The 17,059-nt window shown below is 51.2% G+C and overlaps 6 protein-coding genes across 6 annotated transcripts; 2 read left to right on the top strand and 4 right to left on the bottom strand.

Annotated features, from left to right (window-relative positions):
• The first annotated feature begins 383 nt into the window (after positions 1-383).
• Positions 384-3,061, top strand: EDD37DRAFT_109713 (transmembrane amino acid transporter protein-domain-containing protein). The gene has a single exon (XM_062809197.1). It carries the CDS (start codon positions 670-672, stop codon positions 2,944-2,946), a length of 2,277 nt encoding a protein of 758 aa, XP_062667156.1. The 5' UTR covers positions 384-669; the 3' UTR covers positions 2,947-3,061.
• Positions 3,062-4,663, bottom strand: EDD37DRAFT_109821 (tryptophan synthase beta subunit-like PLP-dependent enzyme). The gene is made up of 2 exons (XM_062809198.1): positions 4,199-4,663; positions 3,062-4,146 (listed from the first exon to the last, which is right to left on the bottom strand). The coding sequence occupies exons 1-2, from the start codon at positions 4,285-4,287 to the stop codon at positions 3,177-3,179; spliced, it is 1,059 nt and encodes a 352-aa protein (XP_062667155.1). The 5' UTR covers positions 4,288-4,663; the 3' UTR covers positions 3,062-3,176.
• A 376-nt stretch (positions 4,664-5,039) lies between these two features.
• Positions 5,040-6,906, bottom strand: EDD37DRAFT_659108 (methionyl-tRNA synthetase; the record flags this gene model as incomplete). The annotated part of the gene is made up of 2 exons (XM_062819018.1): positions 5,040-6,661; positions 6,714-6,906. The coding sequence occupies 2 exons, from the start codon at positions 6,904-6,906 to the stop codon at positions 5,040-5,042; spliced, it is 1,815 nt and encodes a 604-aa protein (XP_062667154.1).
• A 625-nt stretch (positions 6,907-7,531) lies between these two features.
• EDD37DRAFT_652638 (ferric-chelate reductase) lies at positions 7,532-10,558 on the bottom strand (the record flags this gene model as incomplete). Its single annotated transcript, XM_062818470.1, has 5 exons — positions 7,532-7,618; positions 7,694-7,740; positions 7,809-7,892; positions 8,020-8,032; positions 8,726-10,558. 5 exons carry the CDS (start codon positions 10,556-10,558, stop codon positions 7,532-7,534), a joined length of 2,064 nt encoding a protein of 687 aa, XP_062667153.1.
• Positions 10,559-11,253: 695 nt separating this feature from the next.
• On the top strand, positions 11,254-12,154 carry EDD37DRAFT_668090 (putative high affinity copper protein; the record flags this gene model as incomplete). Its single annotated transcript, XM_062819317.1, has 3 exons — positions 11,254-11,394; positions 11,453-11,483; positions 11,535-12,154. 3 exons carry the CDS (start codon positions 11,254-11,256, stop codon positions 11,999-12,001), a joined length of 639 nt encoding a protein of 212 aa, XP_062667152.1. The 3' UTR covers positions 12,002-12,154.
• Positions 12,155-12,168: 14 nt separating this feature from the next.
• EDD37DRAFT_109941 (uncharacterized protein) lies at positions 12,169-15,398 on the bottom strand. Its single transcript, XM_062809199.1, has one exon. The coding sequence runs from the start codon at positions 15,050-15,052 to the stop codon at positions 12,335-12,337; it is 2,718 nt and encodes a 905-aa protein (XP_062667151.1). The 5' UTR covers positions 15,053-15,398; the 3' UTR covers positions 12,169-12,334.
• Positions 15,399-17,059: the final 1,661 nt, after the last annotated feature.

Below are 17,059 nucleotides of genomic sequence, written 5' to 3'. Positions count from 1 at the left end.
AATCAATTCTCGTGGTGATTATCGCACACGCATAGTGAGTTGGCAGAACCGTGGTTCTCGTTGCCCTTCAGTGTTCCGGCCAGCCGGTGACTTGGATGTGGGGGTGAGGTATGATGTCGTCGAATGCTTCACAGTGCCAATGAAAAAGATAAAAGGTCGCGACTGTGGTACAAACAATGCTCCTCGTCCCAATTAGTCTGCTAAAGGTAATGCCAATATGGCAATATGGCAATATGGCGATATGTTTCTGACAATGCAATGTGGAGTTGATTTGATGTTGCTGTTACGAGAAGAATACTTCATAAGGTAGAGTTTGGAGTTTGTTGTCGAGAATTTTCCAGGCTTGTCCGTAATTCCTTCCTCCCAATTACGTCGGTGCCAAAGTTGAGAAGTTCCAATCCCATTCATCAGTGTGACATTCTTATTATTGCCCACGCTCTCTATTGCAATTGATCACCTGGCACATTTCTCGATCCGGCTCATATCTTTGCATATCTCGTACTTCTTTATACCTTCGAGTCATCGGTCATGGTCATATCTTGTAATCTCATTCACTCATTCATTCCCTAATTTGTCCTTCCTGTACATCTTTGCTGTTTATTCGCAGGCCACAACAGTACTGTACTTCACTTATGCTGTACTACACAGTCTCATAACATCTCCTCCGAAATGGCATCACCCTCTTCCAAACCTCTGGACATACGTCCAAGACCGTCCTCCCCAGTACCTTCTACTCACTCGAGACATGCCTCCATTGCTCGATTGTCCTCCCCCGTACCATCCCAGCGGTTCAGTACGCCGCCAGTCCAACAGGTCCCGACTCCCCAGCAAATAGCCACGGATAAGACCGACGCTGCCCTACCCAAACTAGACACTGTAGGGTCTCTGCCAGGCCCCGGCCCGTCTGCCTTGTCAACTGCTCTTGCAAGCTCTGCGAGTCGAACCCCTCCTCGAACTGGCACGCCTCCCGTACTGGACGCAGCCTCAAGACAATCTATCGCGAACGCATCTGGGGGTCTCGGAAACCACGAGAGATTACCAAGAAGCAATTATGGTTCATTTGCTGAGGGACGGGAAATGGCCGGAAGTCCAGCAACCACAGAAAACCCAGAAGTCGTAAAGAGACACCTTGTTCAACCAGATCAAGGCTCAAACAAGTTCAAAGGGTCTCTCCGGTTGGACTTGAATGAAGCAGGAGCAGGCCTGGACTCGGAGGCGTTCTCCAGCCTACGGTTACAGGGGGGTGACATGACACGTGCTGTCTATCGGTGGACTCAAGAGCAGGAGGAGAATCAAGCCGGTCGTGGGAAGAGGAGCAAGAGCTTCAGTCTCGCGCGACCCGATCCTGAAACCGAAACCTTGGATATTAACAATATCAAAGTACCTGGTGGATTTCGTCGCAACTTCCTACGGCGGGCTGCCGGAAGCCCTGACCCATCTGAAAGGGTCCCCAATGTCAACGGGACCGTGGAGGATAGAGGTAGAGGCTCTATTACCGGGAACGGAAAATCTAAGCCCCAACTTTTCACCAACAACTTTTTGGAGTTCCTGACTCTGTATGGCCATTTCGCCGGCGAGGATCTGGAAGAAGACGACGAAGTCCTTGAGCCCGACGAATACTTCTCCTCCGATGCCTGGGAGGAAGGTAGTGACCGAGAACCCGGCGAGGACAGTGCTCTCCTTACACCTGGCACACCTGGATTGCGGAAGCGGAAGCATAAGGAGCGAAAGCACGGGGGTACCAACAGCAGCATGAATGCTGCCCTGTTACTTCTCAAGTCTTTCGTTGGCACGGGAGTACTTTTCCTACCTCGGGCATTCCTGAACGGAGGTATGCTATTCTCGTCTCTGGTCCTCCTCTTTGTCGCCGCACTCAGCTTTTACTGCTTTATCCTGCTTGTCAACACCCGCAATGTGGTGGAAGCCTCCTTCGGTGAGATCGGTGGCATCTTGTACGGCAAGTGGATGCGAGCCCTGATTCTGTTTTCTATCGTCGTCAGTCAAGTCGGCTTTGTATCCGCCTACACTGTCTTTACGGCGGAAAACCTGCAGGCGTTCGTGCTCGCTGTCTCGAAATGCAAGACTTTCATCGACATCAAGTTCATGGTTCTCATGCAACTGGTCATCTTCCTGCCCCTGAGCTTGATCCGGGATATAGGCAAACTTGGTTTTACAGCCCTTGTTGCCGATGCGTTCATCCTGCTGGGCCTCATATACTTGTATTACTACGATATCAAGACGGTTGTGGATCACAGCGGCATCGCCGACATCACCTTGTTTAATCCGTCGAGCTGGACCCTTTTCATCGGTACCGCCATCTTTACGTTCGAAGGCGTTGGTTTGATCATTCCCATCCAAGAGTCAATGAAGAGGCCGGATAAATTTCCCGAAGTCCTCGGCATAGTCATGGTCATTATCACGGTGCTCTTTACATCCATCGGCGCCCTGTCGTACGCTGCCTACGGATCCAAGACCAAGACTGTCGTCCTTCTCAACATGCCTCAGGACAACAAAATGGTCAATGCAGTACAGTTCTTGTACTCACTGGCCATTCTTCTCAGCACTCCATTGCAATTGTTCCCCGCCATCCGTATCATGGAGAACGAGCTGTTCACCCGCTCCGGCAAGTACAACCCATATATTAAATGGCAGAAGAATGGTTTCCGATTCTTGCTGTGCTGTCTCTGTGCGCTCATCGCCTGGGGAGGAGCTGGGGATCTGGACAAGTTCGTCGCACTGGTCGGTAGCTTTGCCTGTGTGCCGCTTGTCTATGTCTATCCGCCGATGTTGCATTTGAAGGCAGTGGCCAAAGGTCGCTGGTCTCGCGGGTGGGATTATGTTATCGCTGTTTTGGGAGTCGCGGGATGTGTTTATACGACTGCCCTGACGGTCCAACAGTGGGTTGCAGGCGGCGATGAAAAGGCCCCTGGATATTGTGATTCATGAAATATATGTCCTTGTCGGAGATCAAGATGTGTCCTGAGTTGACAGGGTTAATGGCATCGAGAATGCGGTTGTCGGAAAGATAGAGCTAGACTTAGAGACCTGGTGTGCAGGATTCGACTTATGTTGGATTATGACAAACTCTGCCAGATCAACAGATGCATTATTTTTGCCCTCACCGAAATTCGCTAAATTCATTATTTCGATGTGAACACAAATACCACTCCCTCATGTCACGACCGGCTCCATACTTCTGCCAGTTCCCTGGCCCTCTCGCCATACGTCGTCCGATACTGGACCAGCGTGTCAAGCGAGATCTTGCTGCCACCACAAACAATAATGACGACTTTCTTTTCCCGGTCGAAGTCGCGTAGGAAATGTGGAAGGCGGCCATCGTACGCTAGCGCGACACTCACACCACACGCGGGCTCGACAAGGATCCGTTCGTCGTCCGCCAGTCGCCAACAGGCCATGGCGGCCTCTGCGTCTTCCAGCGTCAGGCTAGTGACATTCTTGCGCGATAGCAGGTCGAAAGCTTTTTTGCACACCCTCACTACGCCTAGCGACGAAGCGATTGATGTGATCTTCGGGATGGTGATCAATTCGCCTGCCTTGGCCGACTGATGGAGCGAGTCGGCGCCTTTTGTCTCCACGGCAAGAACTTGCACGTCGTTGCCCCAGCCAACTCTGTCCATGCCGAGGTCAATGCCAGCAAGCATACCGCCTCCGCCGACGGAACAGATGATGGCGTCGGGTCGTTCTCCATCAGGCATCTGGCGATCGATCTCTTCGACCATGGTTGCGGCACCCTCCCAGATTGCCTCGTTGTCGAAGGGCGGAATGTAAACTGGAATCTCGCCTATGGCTTCTGCGCGAGGCATCACAACCTCTTTGAGATAGACATCGGCCTGAGCCAGCCCCTCGCCGAAAACAATGACCTCGCTTGCACCGTTCGTCTTCAGCTTCTCGGTGATGGATAACTCGGTTGGTTCAGGCACGACCACCGAAGATCTGTAGCCAAGAGCACTGGTTGCGGAGACGGCGGCGAGACCTGCATTGCCTGCAGAACAGGCGAAGAAGTGCAGTGGTCGTGTACTGCCGATGGCTTTATGATAGGCCTCTTCCGCAAGGACCAGATTGCCAATGCCTCGAGATTTGAAGGATCCCGACGGCTGAAGGTTGTCGAGTTTCAGGAATATTCGGCTGGTTCTGCTTGTTAGTCTAGCCTATCATAGGTGTGCAGGACATTTTGTACCAGCCAGCGGCACGTGAAAGAGTCGGCGACTCCAGTAAAGGCGTCTCGATCCATGGCTTCTTGCTGTTGACCTCGCATAAAGAACCCATTGCTTCTGGTATGGCAGCGTCAGTGCTGGACGTTGAGGATGTAGGCAGCAGGTTCCTTTTGAATGCGGGAGCGAGTCAGAGTTTGCAAGATCCTGGAACGTTCAACACATAAATACGACATTGCTGCGACATGCTCTGGTATCTTTTTTCGTAAGCATAATAGCGCTAATGCAGGAACATGGCGTGTGGTTGTTGGAGACTCGCGCCTTTCTCCGGTCGGACTTCAGGGCGAGGCTCTGAGTGATTGGTAGGTTCCCCCAGATTTCGTGATCTCTTCAAAAGGGCATGGACCACTCAGTGACTTGTACCACCTGATGAGGGCAACGATTCCATACAGCATCCGTGTTAGCATCATCGTCAGCTTGCCCTTATCTTGATCTAGCAGGGCTAAGATAAGCTTGATCGAGCTTTGTCCTTTGGTACGAGTACCATTATCGTCCAGGGAATTTGTTGCCAGAACAGGGCGTACGGTTCGGGGAGCCGGTGTCACCAAGACCCACCTGTCAGTGAAAAGTAACCAGATCAGTACATCATTCTGCGTGATCAATTGGCGCCTTCCCGAGACTAAGCGGCAGAGCTTGATATGGAATCCACTTCCTGTCATATCGCGCCTTGTGAGTTGGAACACAAAAAGTCTCCGAAGCCTGGGCCGTTTAAGTAATGATGAAAGCTCTTTCCTTCTGCGCACCGCCAGCAAGTTCGTGATGCATCAGGCTTTCATCACAGTATCATTGCATTTCCAGGCAAGCTCTCTAGTTGTCGGACAATAACACTGGAAATAACTGTTCAGCTGGCTTTCTTTTTCCGGGCTCTGGATCAGGAGGTAGGCATCCATATGTGAAATCTGCCCCCAGCTGAGCGTAGTTGAATGTCCTCTTGGAATCGTCCACCTCGATCATGTCAAGCGCCGTCTTCATCTTCTCGGGCATGAACGGCTGTAACAATATCGCGATGATGCGAATGGATTCGGCGCTCATATATACGCCATAATGAGCCAAACGAAGTTCCTTGGGATCCTTGGTCCCTATCAGACCCCACAAAGCAGAATTGTGAAAGTACTTGTTGGTATGTCGAATCAGTTCGACGATGTGATGGGCTGTTGTACGAGGATTTGGTTCTCTCATGGCTTTCTCGGTCCTCTCTCCCACAGCGCTCAGCTGTTTGGCGAGGAGCTTGATATTCTTGTGAAGAGATTGAAATTGTTCGCTGTAGCCCTCCAAGGTCTCCTGCGAAAGCAATTCTGCAAGCTCTTGGTCTTCTGCGACGATCTGGACCGACTTCTGGACGTTGAACTGTTTACTCTTGAAAACCCGTTGCAACAGGTTACCAAGACCATCTCTCAATACATGTTTGTATGTCTCTGCAACTCTGGAGTTTTCGTACATGGCGTCGTCAACGATGCCGCCGTTATATGCCATATAAAATCTGATGGTGTCCACGCCATATCTTTCGATGGCTAGAAAAGGATTCACACCGTTGCCGGCTGACTTGGACATCTTCTCGTTGTTGAGGGTCCAGTGAGCATGGGTCAGAAAACGTCTTGTCACGGGAAGTCCTATTGCCATCAGGAATGCAGGCCAATAGATTGTGTGAAATCGAATGATATCTTTGCCGATGACTTGACAGATGGGTGGCCAAATGGAGGTCGGATCATTGCAATCCGTTAGGGGATAACCAGTAAATGTCAAGTAGTTGATCAGAGCATCGAGCCAGACGTAGATGGTCTGACTTTCGTCGCCAGGAACGCGAATACCCCAGGATAGCCTGGATGCCGGTCTAGATATGGAGAGATCGCTGAGTCCGTTCTCAATCTCGTTCATGACAAGGGCCATGCGTTGCTTCGGCACGATTGCAGCCCCACTGTCTGTGTAGTGCTTGAGGAGTCGATCTCGAAAGGCGGACAGTCTGAAATGGTAATTCGTCTCTGAGGTCCATTCCACCTCTTTCCCCGTCTCAATTGACACAATTTTGGTGTCACCAGTCGAAGGGTCTAACACCCTCCGTACCTGGGTCTCTGGGTAGAAAGTCTCGTCGCTGACGCAATACCATCCCTCGTGTTTGCCCTCGTAGATGTATCCAGCATGATTCAATTCATTCCAAAAATGCTCCACTGCAGATTTGTGGTCTTCGTCGGTGGTCCGAATGAAACGATCGTAGCTGATGTTCGCAGCATTGCAGAGTGACTTGAATTGCTGTGCATGATGGTCACAGAACAGCTTGACATCGGTGTTTGCCTTCTGTGCCGCCTTTTGTATCTTCATGCCATGTTCATCAGTGCCTGTCAAAAGTTTCGCGCCGAGGTCGCCGCGGAGAATGGCCCATCGTTTGAGGACATCCGTTAGCACCAGCGTATACAGGTGGCCAACGTGAGGAGCTGTAACAGCAGGGTCAGAAGAGGACGAGCTTTCCGGAGCGTAGAAACTTGCCTGAGTTGACATAGAAGATGGGGGAGGTGACATAGTAGTGTCGCCTGCCCTCATCTGTGCCGGGCTCTTGCTTGACGATATAGGTTCGTCGCTGTGTGCCTCGATTCAACGGGCAGGAGCGTGGGAATGTGTAACGTGCAGAGGCTCGACATTGCAAGAAGAAGCTACGAGCACGGTGCTCCAAAGCGAGCATGGCTCAAAGCCTCTAATAGTTCCTGGAAGGACGAAGTTGCGCAAGAGAGATCAATAGCACGCGATGAGGAACGAAATTGTTTGCAGGGTCACTCGCAATTAATTTAGGTGCAAGTTTCTCCGCACCGAAGCACCGAAGGTCCCCAATTATTGTCAACCAAGCCCCTGCAAGGCTGCGCGAGGCTGCGAGGCTACAAGTCTGCGACTCTGGATGGCGTCTTTCCAGACAGCAGCAGGAAACTCGGTACACAAAGTGGACACGTACTGAGGGTGTTGATATAATGTCTGATAGAGCCATATTGAGTCATCTCGCCCCAAAAGCCGCAGGTGTGACCTGGTCACCGTAAGTCACCAAACATCCCCAGCCAAGCACTCGGTCGATAGTCCTTCACAGCTGCTATGGAAGTGCTGTTGGCATAGTCGCCCTCTTGCGTATTTTTTGGTGTAAGCAGCAACGTACGACCGCCGAGGGAAGGATGTGATGGCGCTCTCTAACTCCATGGGGCCCCTTTGTACGCTCCTGCATTTCAAGAAGGGCTTGAAGTGCTCATTGCCAACGCCTTATCCATATGTCAATGCCATCCTAGTCGTTCGATTGAGGACGGCTTGGCTCGTCTTGCCTTGACTCAAGATTCTGTCTTGGGCTTCATGTTCGCTTTGACTCTCTCCAGAAGTTCATCCCGAGTCATCTTCGAGGCCGGCTGCAGGTTGCGCTGTCGCTCTTGTCAGTACTTCCTTGTTACAGCATTGCAGCAGCCTGTAAAAAATCCTAAGGATATGGCACGTACCAATTTCAACCAGCGCCTAAGCTCCGTCTCGGTCCAGTACTCCGGATCTGTAACGCACATTAGCACCATCTTACGTCTCGTGCGCGCGCACATTTTCGGAGATATTCAAACATACCGCCCTTAGGATCACCTTCAGCAGGGAACATATCACCTCCCCACGTGCTCCATAGTGATGCGACGGTCACCAATCCTGCGAAGCCTATTGGTAGGTACGGGGTCAGTCATCAGTATCACAAGAGAGGCAGGCCTTGCAAGCAGGCGTCGAGCGAGGTACTGAACCGTCTCTACGTTTACAGCAGTGCACGGAGAAGAGCTTTATAGCATACCCAAAAAGAGGTTCTGCGCTAGAATTAGCATCGATTCGGCTTCATGAGATTGCGCAGTGAGCATAGACGAAGTAGAACCTGGGCTGCGAGGGTTGCGTGATGTAAAACGATTCACGAAAAAGAAAGTGAAGATGCCACATACACGAGATTGCAACATGCGATCAACGGGAGTAGGCATTCTCTGGTTGACCTGCTGCCTGTTTCAGGGTTTCTGGATCCGAGTATTTGGCAATGGTAGAGACCAAGGGCTTAACGTGGTAGTCCAGCACTTTTTCCGGTTGAGTGCTGTTTGGCGATCCTGCAAAATCAAAAAGCCGGTTCAGACGTGGTAAGTTCGGGATGGGAGACTTTGGTAATGAAAAGAAGGAATGAATGGTTGAGGGAAGGAAGCAATGATGCCTGATGAAGTGTTACGAAGTTGGAAGGGAAGACAATGCTCAATCTGATTGGGCTGCGCGTCAAGCCGTCCATCTAAGGTCGTCGTTCAAAACATCAATCTCTTCTGACTTTGCCCAACACTGCGCGAAAGACCATGTCTCGATTTACGAATTCACCATTCGAGCCGGTCATCACTGATCAGTCTGACATTGAACCTCTCATCGCCTTTCCACACCTTTCTCGCCGAATTGCAATCCGCCACCACCTCACGTAAATCAGACAACATCCCACCAGGTCCACTGGAAAAGACTGAAGTCGAACCACGTACTGTTGAGCTCACAAAGTCGCGCACCAAAGATCGCAAGTCGGGGTGTCTAGATTCATGCTGCTCTCCATCCGCGGCGGGAGCTTGAACCGTGATGAAACCAGGTTTTGAGTCCGACGGCATCTTGATTGCCCCTTCCGAGGACGACAGCCAAGGCTTGTTGCAAAGCACTTCGTCGGCACTGGATGTGCTGCACTCTCTTGTGACGAAGATCCGAACAATCAAGCCATGGGATGCCTCGGCTTGCCGGAGCACATCGAGTTCTGGCTTGATCCATGCCACATCCCCAGACCTTCGAACTACCCATATTAGTTGGATCCTTCTGTTCGATCGAGTTGTGTTCTTGACCAGCTGTAGCAGGACAGGCAGTACGAACGTCACTCCCGTGCCACCCGCTACGCACATCACGTTCGTGTCAGGCTCAAGGTGGCTCAGGATCGACCCTCCGTATGGCCCAGCCACTATCACGGGTGTAGTCGGTAGGGCGGGTCCAGCAGACACTTTTTCGCTGTTTCGAGATACCGTTTTGGTAGCAGCCAAATCAGCCAGCACCTTTGTCGCGCCGCTCTTTGCCCTCAATATGTATGAATGCATCTGTCCCTTCGAGCTGTCGCCGGGGAGACTGCATGGGGTGAACGGATGTGCTTGCCAAATACTCACTTCGGGAAAGCAGAGGTAAAAGTGTGCACCAACGTCCCAAGGACCTTGCGGATGTGTGAAATCGAGCCGCACCACATCGCCGTTTTTCGCGTCAGGGAAGTAAGTAATAGCAGCACCTGCACTCCTGAAACCCATACTTGACCCGGCCAAATAGTTGTAATGAATCAATCCGGTCCTTACCAGTCGTACACCTCGATCAATCAGCCACAAAACCAGCGACGCTATCAGGTAACAATCAAGTCGCGACCAGTGGCCCCAGCAAGCGCCAATGTACAACATTGCTACAACGTAGTGCGATTTGCGGAAGAACTCGTACCCTGTCCTGCGGATAGCCCAAGGCGTACTGAGGATGAAGATGATGGTCAAAAGGAACATGGCAACGACACCCCATATCATGTATTTCTGCGCGATCCATTCGAGTCCTGTTTGTGGCTGAGGCTGGTAAAGCCTCATCTCAACGACGCACCATCCGATGGTGTGCAACGAGCCTTGTAGGAGCATGATGTACCCCAGCCAACGATGCAGGAAGTTGAAGTGCTGGTAAGGTATACCCGTGAGAAGCGAGAGGAGAGACTCTCGACTGGAGAGCATGACTGATAGCGGCGTGAGAGCATAGGCTAGAACGCCGACGCGGTCGGCCCATGGTCCAAGGCCTGTCCGCGTGTTGTATGTTCCAGGCATTCCCTTGACGGGCGTGATCCATTGCTTGTAGGTGATGCCAACGAATGTCCATACTGCAAGGTATCCGGTCAACACGGCTAAGATAACAACTTGAAGCCGAGTTGTCCTTCCGAAGACAGGCCTGAGACAACCGGAAAGCAGATAGCGTCGGCCAAAAGAGGCAAATGTGTTCTGCAAACGATGTAACCCATGTCGAGACACACTGCTAGGTCTCCCCTTCTCTGGCAGTGTGACTGGATGCATCTCTGAAGGCTGGAAGAAACGTCTTGCGATAGCCCAAACGAAGAGGATCCCTGCAATCGTCGACCAAAAAATGCCACAGTACAACATGCCCAGGTCGTGAGAGTGGTAGACGCTGTCGAGATACGCACAGGAGCCTGCATCGTTCGTGCAAGGAATGGCCCTGTCCGCATACCCCCAGTGATGCTGCAGAGCTGTGGCATCACTCAGATTCTGAATATGCCGGGCAGGCAGCATGTTGAAAAGGGCGACCATGTTGACGCGAAGAGAGTGAGGCGAAGAGGGTGAGGCGATCAATGGTCTCGTCCAATTCCCCAGCCATGAAGGGCTGGACGGGTATAGATATTGAGGGACTTCGAGGCCAGGTATTGACGCCTCCCGTGGGCCGCACGAGGCTGGGTAGGGGGTGACCTCCTGGGCCGCATGGTCGACTGGAGCAGACTGGATACCAAACTTTGAAGATTCGCCTTATGTGTGAATGCCTAGAAATCTGCTCGCACTCTGAACAGATGAGATAGAGCTTGACAGCGTCGCCAAGCCTGGTGAGCAGATTTTCATGCATCTTGAGCAGATTCTTGGGGCTTGACTGCAATTGAGCGTATTGCGAGATCTTTGCAGGATGACCCTTGGTTCGCGAAGGCTAATGGGACTATGGTCGTTGGCGATGTGTCAGCGCATTTTGATGGTATCCCGGAGTGAGCAAATTTCAAAGAGGTCCTCACGAAACCTCACAGCGTAAACGCTAAATGCCATGCACATACTTTATATGCTCAAAAGGTGCTCCCGGACACTATCGTAGCGGTCCAGAATAAAGAGAGTGATTCAAACTCCCTCCTCTTGGACTTGTAAAGAGTCGATCATTGCCCTAGGAACAATACTTAGCCTTCCTTTGTCTTTCTCTGTCTTTCTCTGTCTTCTTTTGAGCATCACCTCTCAACCTCGAGTCAATCATGACGAGCTCCATGACAATGACAATGTCCGACATGGAGAGTATGACTATGTCGACGGCCTCCAGTACGGCAGCTGCGGCTACGGCGACGTCGACAGCAATGAGCATGAGTATGGGAGACAGTTCCTCTTGCAAGATCTCGGTGAACAAGCCTTTCTTTGGTGACCCATGGAGTTCAAACAACTGATGGTCCGTCATAGATGCTGTGGAACTGGTACACCATCGACGCGTGTAAGTGTTGTGGCCTATATTATAGTGTCGCCGATAGCTGACGTTTCAAAGGCTTTCTTGCGCAAAGCTGGCATATCACAACTAAAGGCGCATTTGCTGCTTCTTGCATAGGCGTCATGCTCCTCGTCGTCAGCCTGGAGCTCCTGCGACGAGTCGGCAAGGAGTACGACACGTTCATCCTGCGTCAATTTCAGCGTAACATCGCCCTTGACGGAGCAAATCTCAAGGGTCAAGACAACTCGGGCTCCTGTCAATCTGGGCCGCAGATTGTCACCTTCCGAGCATCGCCGCTTCAGCAGCTCGTCCGTTCCGTGATACATGCCATGACTTTCGGGTTAGCATACATCATCATGCTGTTAGCGATGTACTTCAACGGGTTCATCATCATCTGCATCTTCATCGGCGCGTTTTTGGGCAAGTTTCTTTGTGATTGGATGGTGCAGCGCGTGCCCATGGGAGGTCTGCTGGAGCAGTCAGGCTCTCAGGCACTGGAGGAGCCTAGTGTTTGCTGCGGCTAGACTGTACAGTGAATATCGTTCAGGTCTTTGAGGTGACGGAGAAAGAGGATTGAGAGATGCAAAGTCGAAATCCCTCATAGCTGGACGTCGGCTGGAGTTCGGCAAATCACCATACTGTCAGGTAGTTCAATACGAGAATTGGAAATCTTTGCTGGATGAAATATTGCAAGGTATGTTTGCCTATCTGGATGGGTATCTTTCAATCACTCAATCTATCCATCATAAAAGTCGTCATATGTGATGCATCCCACAAAATAAATGTACAAACCTCCAAAGAATTGCGTTCACATGCAATCTTCGAGATGATGAACCAGGTCAATCTGTTGCCTGGACTTAATCAGATAGCCCAACACCGTCGCTCTTGATGCAGAATTCAACTATCAACTTTTGCAAGTCCGAAAGCTTGTAAGGTTTGGTCATGAAACCCTCCATGCCGGTCTTGGTCGCACGGTTGATGGCTTCGTCGGTGACATCGGCACTCACCGCCAACACAATCGGCGCAGGTGTACAATCTTGGTTCGATCCATTCGCATTCTGGAACATTGCCAGTATGTGCTCGGTTGCTTCGTAGCCATCCATTTCGGGCATCCATAAATCCATCAAGACGACGTCCACCTTTTTATTCGCATGCCTGCCGATTGTACCGCTGCATGTCTTGTTCGAGCCATATAGTTCACGCATGATTCTCACAGCTTCTCTCCCGTCGAAAGCCTCATGGACGTTTTTATACCCTAGCTTGCCGAGCATGCTGACGAGTAACTTTCGATTGATCTTGTTGTCTTCGGCAACCAAGAATGTCAGAGGATGCTTTTGACCCAGATTCCTGTCATAAGAGTCCTTCCGCCGGGGCAGTCTCGGCGTGGAGAGTCTCCGAGGGCCTGCAGGCGCAGAAAAGTCGAAAGTGGGCTTCGGCAGTGTCAAAGCATGCTGGACTTCCGGCCGCTGTGCAGACATGGAAGGGCCACTTCCCAATTCAAGCATCCGTGACGGAGTTGTGTCTGGTCGATTAGAAGTCGTGGGCGGATGAGGTGTGCTTCTTGACACGTCTGGAGTTTTGCTCCGTGGAGTGTTCAAGCGGGTCGACGCATCGCCTGCCTCCATCGGAATTTTGATTTCAAACTCGGATCCTCGGTTTGGCCCAGAAATCTCCGATCTCACGAGGGTGATATCTCCACCCAGCCGTCGTGCTAGCCCTTTGGCAACCAACAGACCAAGCCCCAGACCCTCTTTCGACCTGGTCAAAGAATCGTCTTCCCGCGAAAACGCTTTAAATAGCTCCGGCTGGAAGTCTTCGGGTATACCATCTCCAGTGTCGTGCACGTTGAGAAGGAGATATCGCTGGTTTTGTGAAAGTCGACTGCAAATAGTAATCATGCCTTCCTCGGTAAACTTGATGGCATTGAGAAAGACAGCCGATATCAGCTTTGCCAAATCTCGCTCATCCGCCAGTACAGTTTCGGGCACGTCTTCAGCCACGGTCCAATCAATAATCTTCTGTGACACATGTCCGTTGGACGACCGCGATCTCACAACGGTCCTCTCGCCATTATCGATTGGTTCACCAACGGCAGAGTCTGGGCGACCTCCCACCCTCAAGGCCTCATGGATGACCATAGGTATGAGATTTCTGATTCTGCAGTTTTTCAAGCCAGGGGTGGGAAATGTATCACTCTCAACCGACAACTTTGTCGAGGGAGTACTCAGATCACCACTCGTCATTCCATCCTGCATGGGAGTGAAAACAGTCGAGAACCGTTCATCCGAGAATGCGGTCCGGGGTGTCGAGGATGGAGGAGGAGGGAAAGCCGATGTCCCACTTTTCGGAGAGACGTCCACTCGGGTAGAAGAGTCCAGGTGTCTCATTTTGGTGGCATTGCCGAAATGCCAGGTCGTTTGGCTGCTGCGTCGGCGCTTGAAAGAATGGTTGACATGAATATCACTTCCTTCTATCAATCGAGCGGGCTTGAAGTCGAAATATCCAGTATTTGCTGTGGCAGTGGCCGGAGTGTCATTCTCGTTCATAGGTGTCTCCGGTACCTGCATATTCATGTCATAGGCGTGGACCACGTTGTCTGCAGCCTCAACGGCACGTTTGGAGCTGTCTTGAACTGTCTCAATGTTCTCCTTCAATGTTTGGAATATTTGGCGTAGTGATGGGTTCGAGAGTATCTCTATCTGCTCCTGCACTGTCGCATGCATCACGTCAAGCATGCCGACCACGCCCTGCATTGGTGTTCTGAGCTCGTGCGAAAGGCTTTTGGCATAAGGCCTCAAAGACTGAGTAGTAGCAGTGATGGCTTCCCGAGGGATGACCTGACTTGGGCGAGGTATGCTGGTTGATCGAGGCTTGACGAAAGCCTGGCCGGAGACAAGTCGTTCTGTAATCATATCCTCGAGTGAATGCAATAGCAGCTCGATATAGGCCCAGGAGTTCTCTCGCCTGTCCAGGCCATCTTGCGTCCACATCAGACCAAAATGAGCGAAGCATTTTCCGTCAGCAAATAGTGGGATACCCATATACCCTTCGGCTGGGAGGGGAAGAGCATTGGGGTTTTCGGTAATAAAAGCGCTCATCTGCTCCGGTATTAAGAAGACCTTTTCATGCTTCATGTAGGCGCATGGCGCATCCCAGGCGTGGTATTTGTAGTCGCGGTGCATGGCTTTTTGCTTGTCACCATCATTGTAGTAGAATGCAACTCCGAGCAGACACGACCCAACTTCTCCTATGGGTGGCATTTCAACAGCCGACTTGTGATCGTCTCTGAGTATTCTTTTCGCCACGAAGCCATACTGTGCCTGGCAGAGGTCCGTCATACCCTCCATCAATCTTCTCCAGAATGTCTCGGTATCAGCCTCCCGCAGCTCCCGCTTGAGGTCCACCAGTCTTTCGAGGGCATTGTTTTCACTGGGTCGGAAGTGGTTTGCAATGTTCTTGACAAAGCCCTCTTCTCCGTATTGCGTGGGTACGCCGGGCTGAAGGCTTGGGAGGCATAACGACCGCCGTTCGACATGGGAGACTGAAGCCGTGTCGTTTTTTGGGTTATTGGCCATTACTGACGTGTACAATTGTCCTCCTCCTGGCACACCAAGGTAGTTGGAAGATTGTCATCAAAGAGTCGTTTAATGAACATCACCAACATCTATGGTTCTCGCATAACGTAGGGAAAGCCGATGTTGTATAGAACCCGCCGTCATTAACACGAGCATTCCTTGGTGTTCCACGCCGAAAAAAGAAGCTGGAAAGAAGTCGCTGTCGTCGCACAGGGTGCTGGAACACAGCGAGGGATTCTGAGAGGAAGTATGTAGGGTGTATTTTGCGGAACACGGCCGGGAAGGGTTACAGCGCAGGGACCAGAGAAGCGGATAAAGTGCCCGGACGAAAGCGTATATTATAGCGAGAAAACGATTGGTAGTGCGGATGGTAGAATTTTACGTTTGGACGGAGAGTATGGAAGCGCGTGGGAGGGGAAGAGGTCCGGTTCGCGAAGAGTTAAGTCAAAGGGCCGTGAGGGCACAGGACAAGCAGACAAAAGCCTGGCAGATTTGACGTTGCAAAAAAGTCTAAGGGTGGAAAGTGTCGGTGGGGGGATGAAGGGTCGTCAACCTTAGATGGGCTTTTTAGGCGAACGCAAGCCGGCAAGGCAAGGCCTTTGCTTATGCGAAGCCCGTGGCTATTGTTTGTATATGTCTCCCGATATCTTCTGTAGACCCTTGCAGTCGGGCACGATTCTCCAGCTTTGCCCATGGTACCTAGAGGGCGTGGGATATCAATGCCAACGTATATACAGGACTGCCCTCCTCTCGAGAGATCGCCAGAGACAGAACATCAGCAACGCGTTGACGGATGCATTATTCCAGGCGAAGTACGTACATATGCATCTAACCAGAAAAGCCGGTTCGCAAGTTGTGCATTGACACTTGCAGGCAACACCTCACTAATCACAATTTACATAACTACTGTGTACCTCGTACGACGAGTATTCGTAACGGTCTGGTCAGCCATTGACGAGGAGCACAGGAAGTGATAGAGACATGCAGGTGATTGTGGAGCGAGTATGGCGATATGCAAGGGTCTCAAAGGGTCTGGCGAAGAGTCCAGACCACCTAAAGATTTGTCTTAGAAGCCAATAGGGCCTTTGATTCGGGTGCCCACAGTTGGAAAGTCCCAGGCACCTGATCAGGCTTTCTCGGATGGAATCTGTCCTTATGACATGCGCGCAAATCACCCGTGCTTTCTAAATGCAACGATCGAACTCTACTACTACTGTTATGAACACGCCTGTGCGTCACAAAAAACGGTGTCTATTAATTTGACGTGTATCGTTTAAGTGGGATGAAATACTCGTAGTTGCTCCTGTTTACTCAAGGGGTGATTTGTGAAAGGGAGACTTGTAAGCACGGTGCAAGGATCAGCATGACTACTGCATCTATCAGGCCTTGTCTCGTGTAGATCCAATGTTCCAGACTGTCAAAGACCGGCTTGAAGTCCCTCGGCGATTTGTTTGCAGGGCGCCATTGACATCATAAATGCATGCATGGTTCACAGTCGTCGGCTAACGCGGCAAGATTGGCTTGTTTAGTCGCCGGCTGAGTCAGATCTGCGATCAGGCCTGTCAGGGTCACCTACTTGTCAGTGCCCAACGCGCACATTAGGGTTTATACTTCCGATATAGCTACCACAGCTACCATGTACGTTATTTGGAGCACTCAATCCGAAACTCCGCAGTCCTCACACGATAGTTACAGTACGAGTATTATTTGTGTTGTTAATGACTCGACACATCTGGCTCATCTACGGCATGCAGATGTTTCTAATTTGCCATACGCTCGGAGCCACTGTCATCGAACGTCTTTGAGGTGTACTACTTCCATAGGCAAGACAAGTTCATTCGGAACGATCTTGCGCACTAATCCAAGGCGCGAAATTCAAAGTCACACATCAGTTGCGATTGTGGAGTGGACGCATCCGCGGTACCTGGTAGTTGTGCTTGACCTGGATCAAGTCGTAGCGACACGAATGAACATTCATTCAGCTTCCCCCTGGGCATGCAACGCACA

The sequence above is a fragment of the Exophiala viscosa genome, assembly GCF_022695815.1.
Source record: "Exophiala viscosa unplaced genomic scaffold EDD37scaffold_10, whole genome shotgun sequence".
NCBI classification, from domain to species: Eukaryota; Fungi; Ascomycota; class Eurotiomycetes; order Chaetothyriales; family Herpotrichiellaceae; genus Exophiala; species Exophiala viscosa.
Note: the sequence above shows the minus strand (reverse complement) of the source record. Positions and strands in the feature narration are given on the sequence as shown.

Excerpts from the sequence above, each read along its gene's own strand:
- EDD37DRAFT_109713 (XM_062809197.1), top strand. The coding sequence starts at position 670 with ATGGCATCACCCTCTTCCAAACCTCTGGACATACGTCCAAGACCGTCC.
- EDD37DRAFT_109821 (XM_062809198.1), bottom strand. The coding sequence starts at position 4,287 with ATGGGTTCTTTATGCGAGGTCAACAGCAAGAAGCCATGGATCGAGACG. Across the intron at positions 4,147-4,198 it reads CTTTCACGTGCCGCTGGCTG|CCGAATATTCCTGAAACTCG; the intron begins GTACAAAATGTC and ends AAGCAGAACCAG.
- EDD37DRAFT_109941 (XM_062809199.1), bottom strand. The coding sequence starts at position 15,052 with ATGGCCAATAACCCAAAAAACGACACGGCTTCAGTCTCCCATGTCGAA.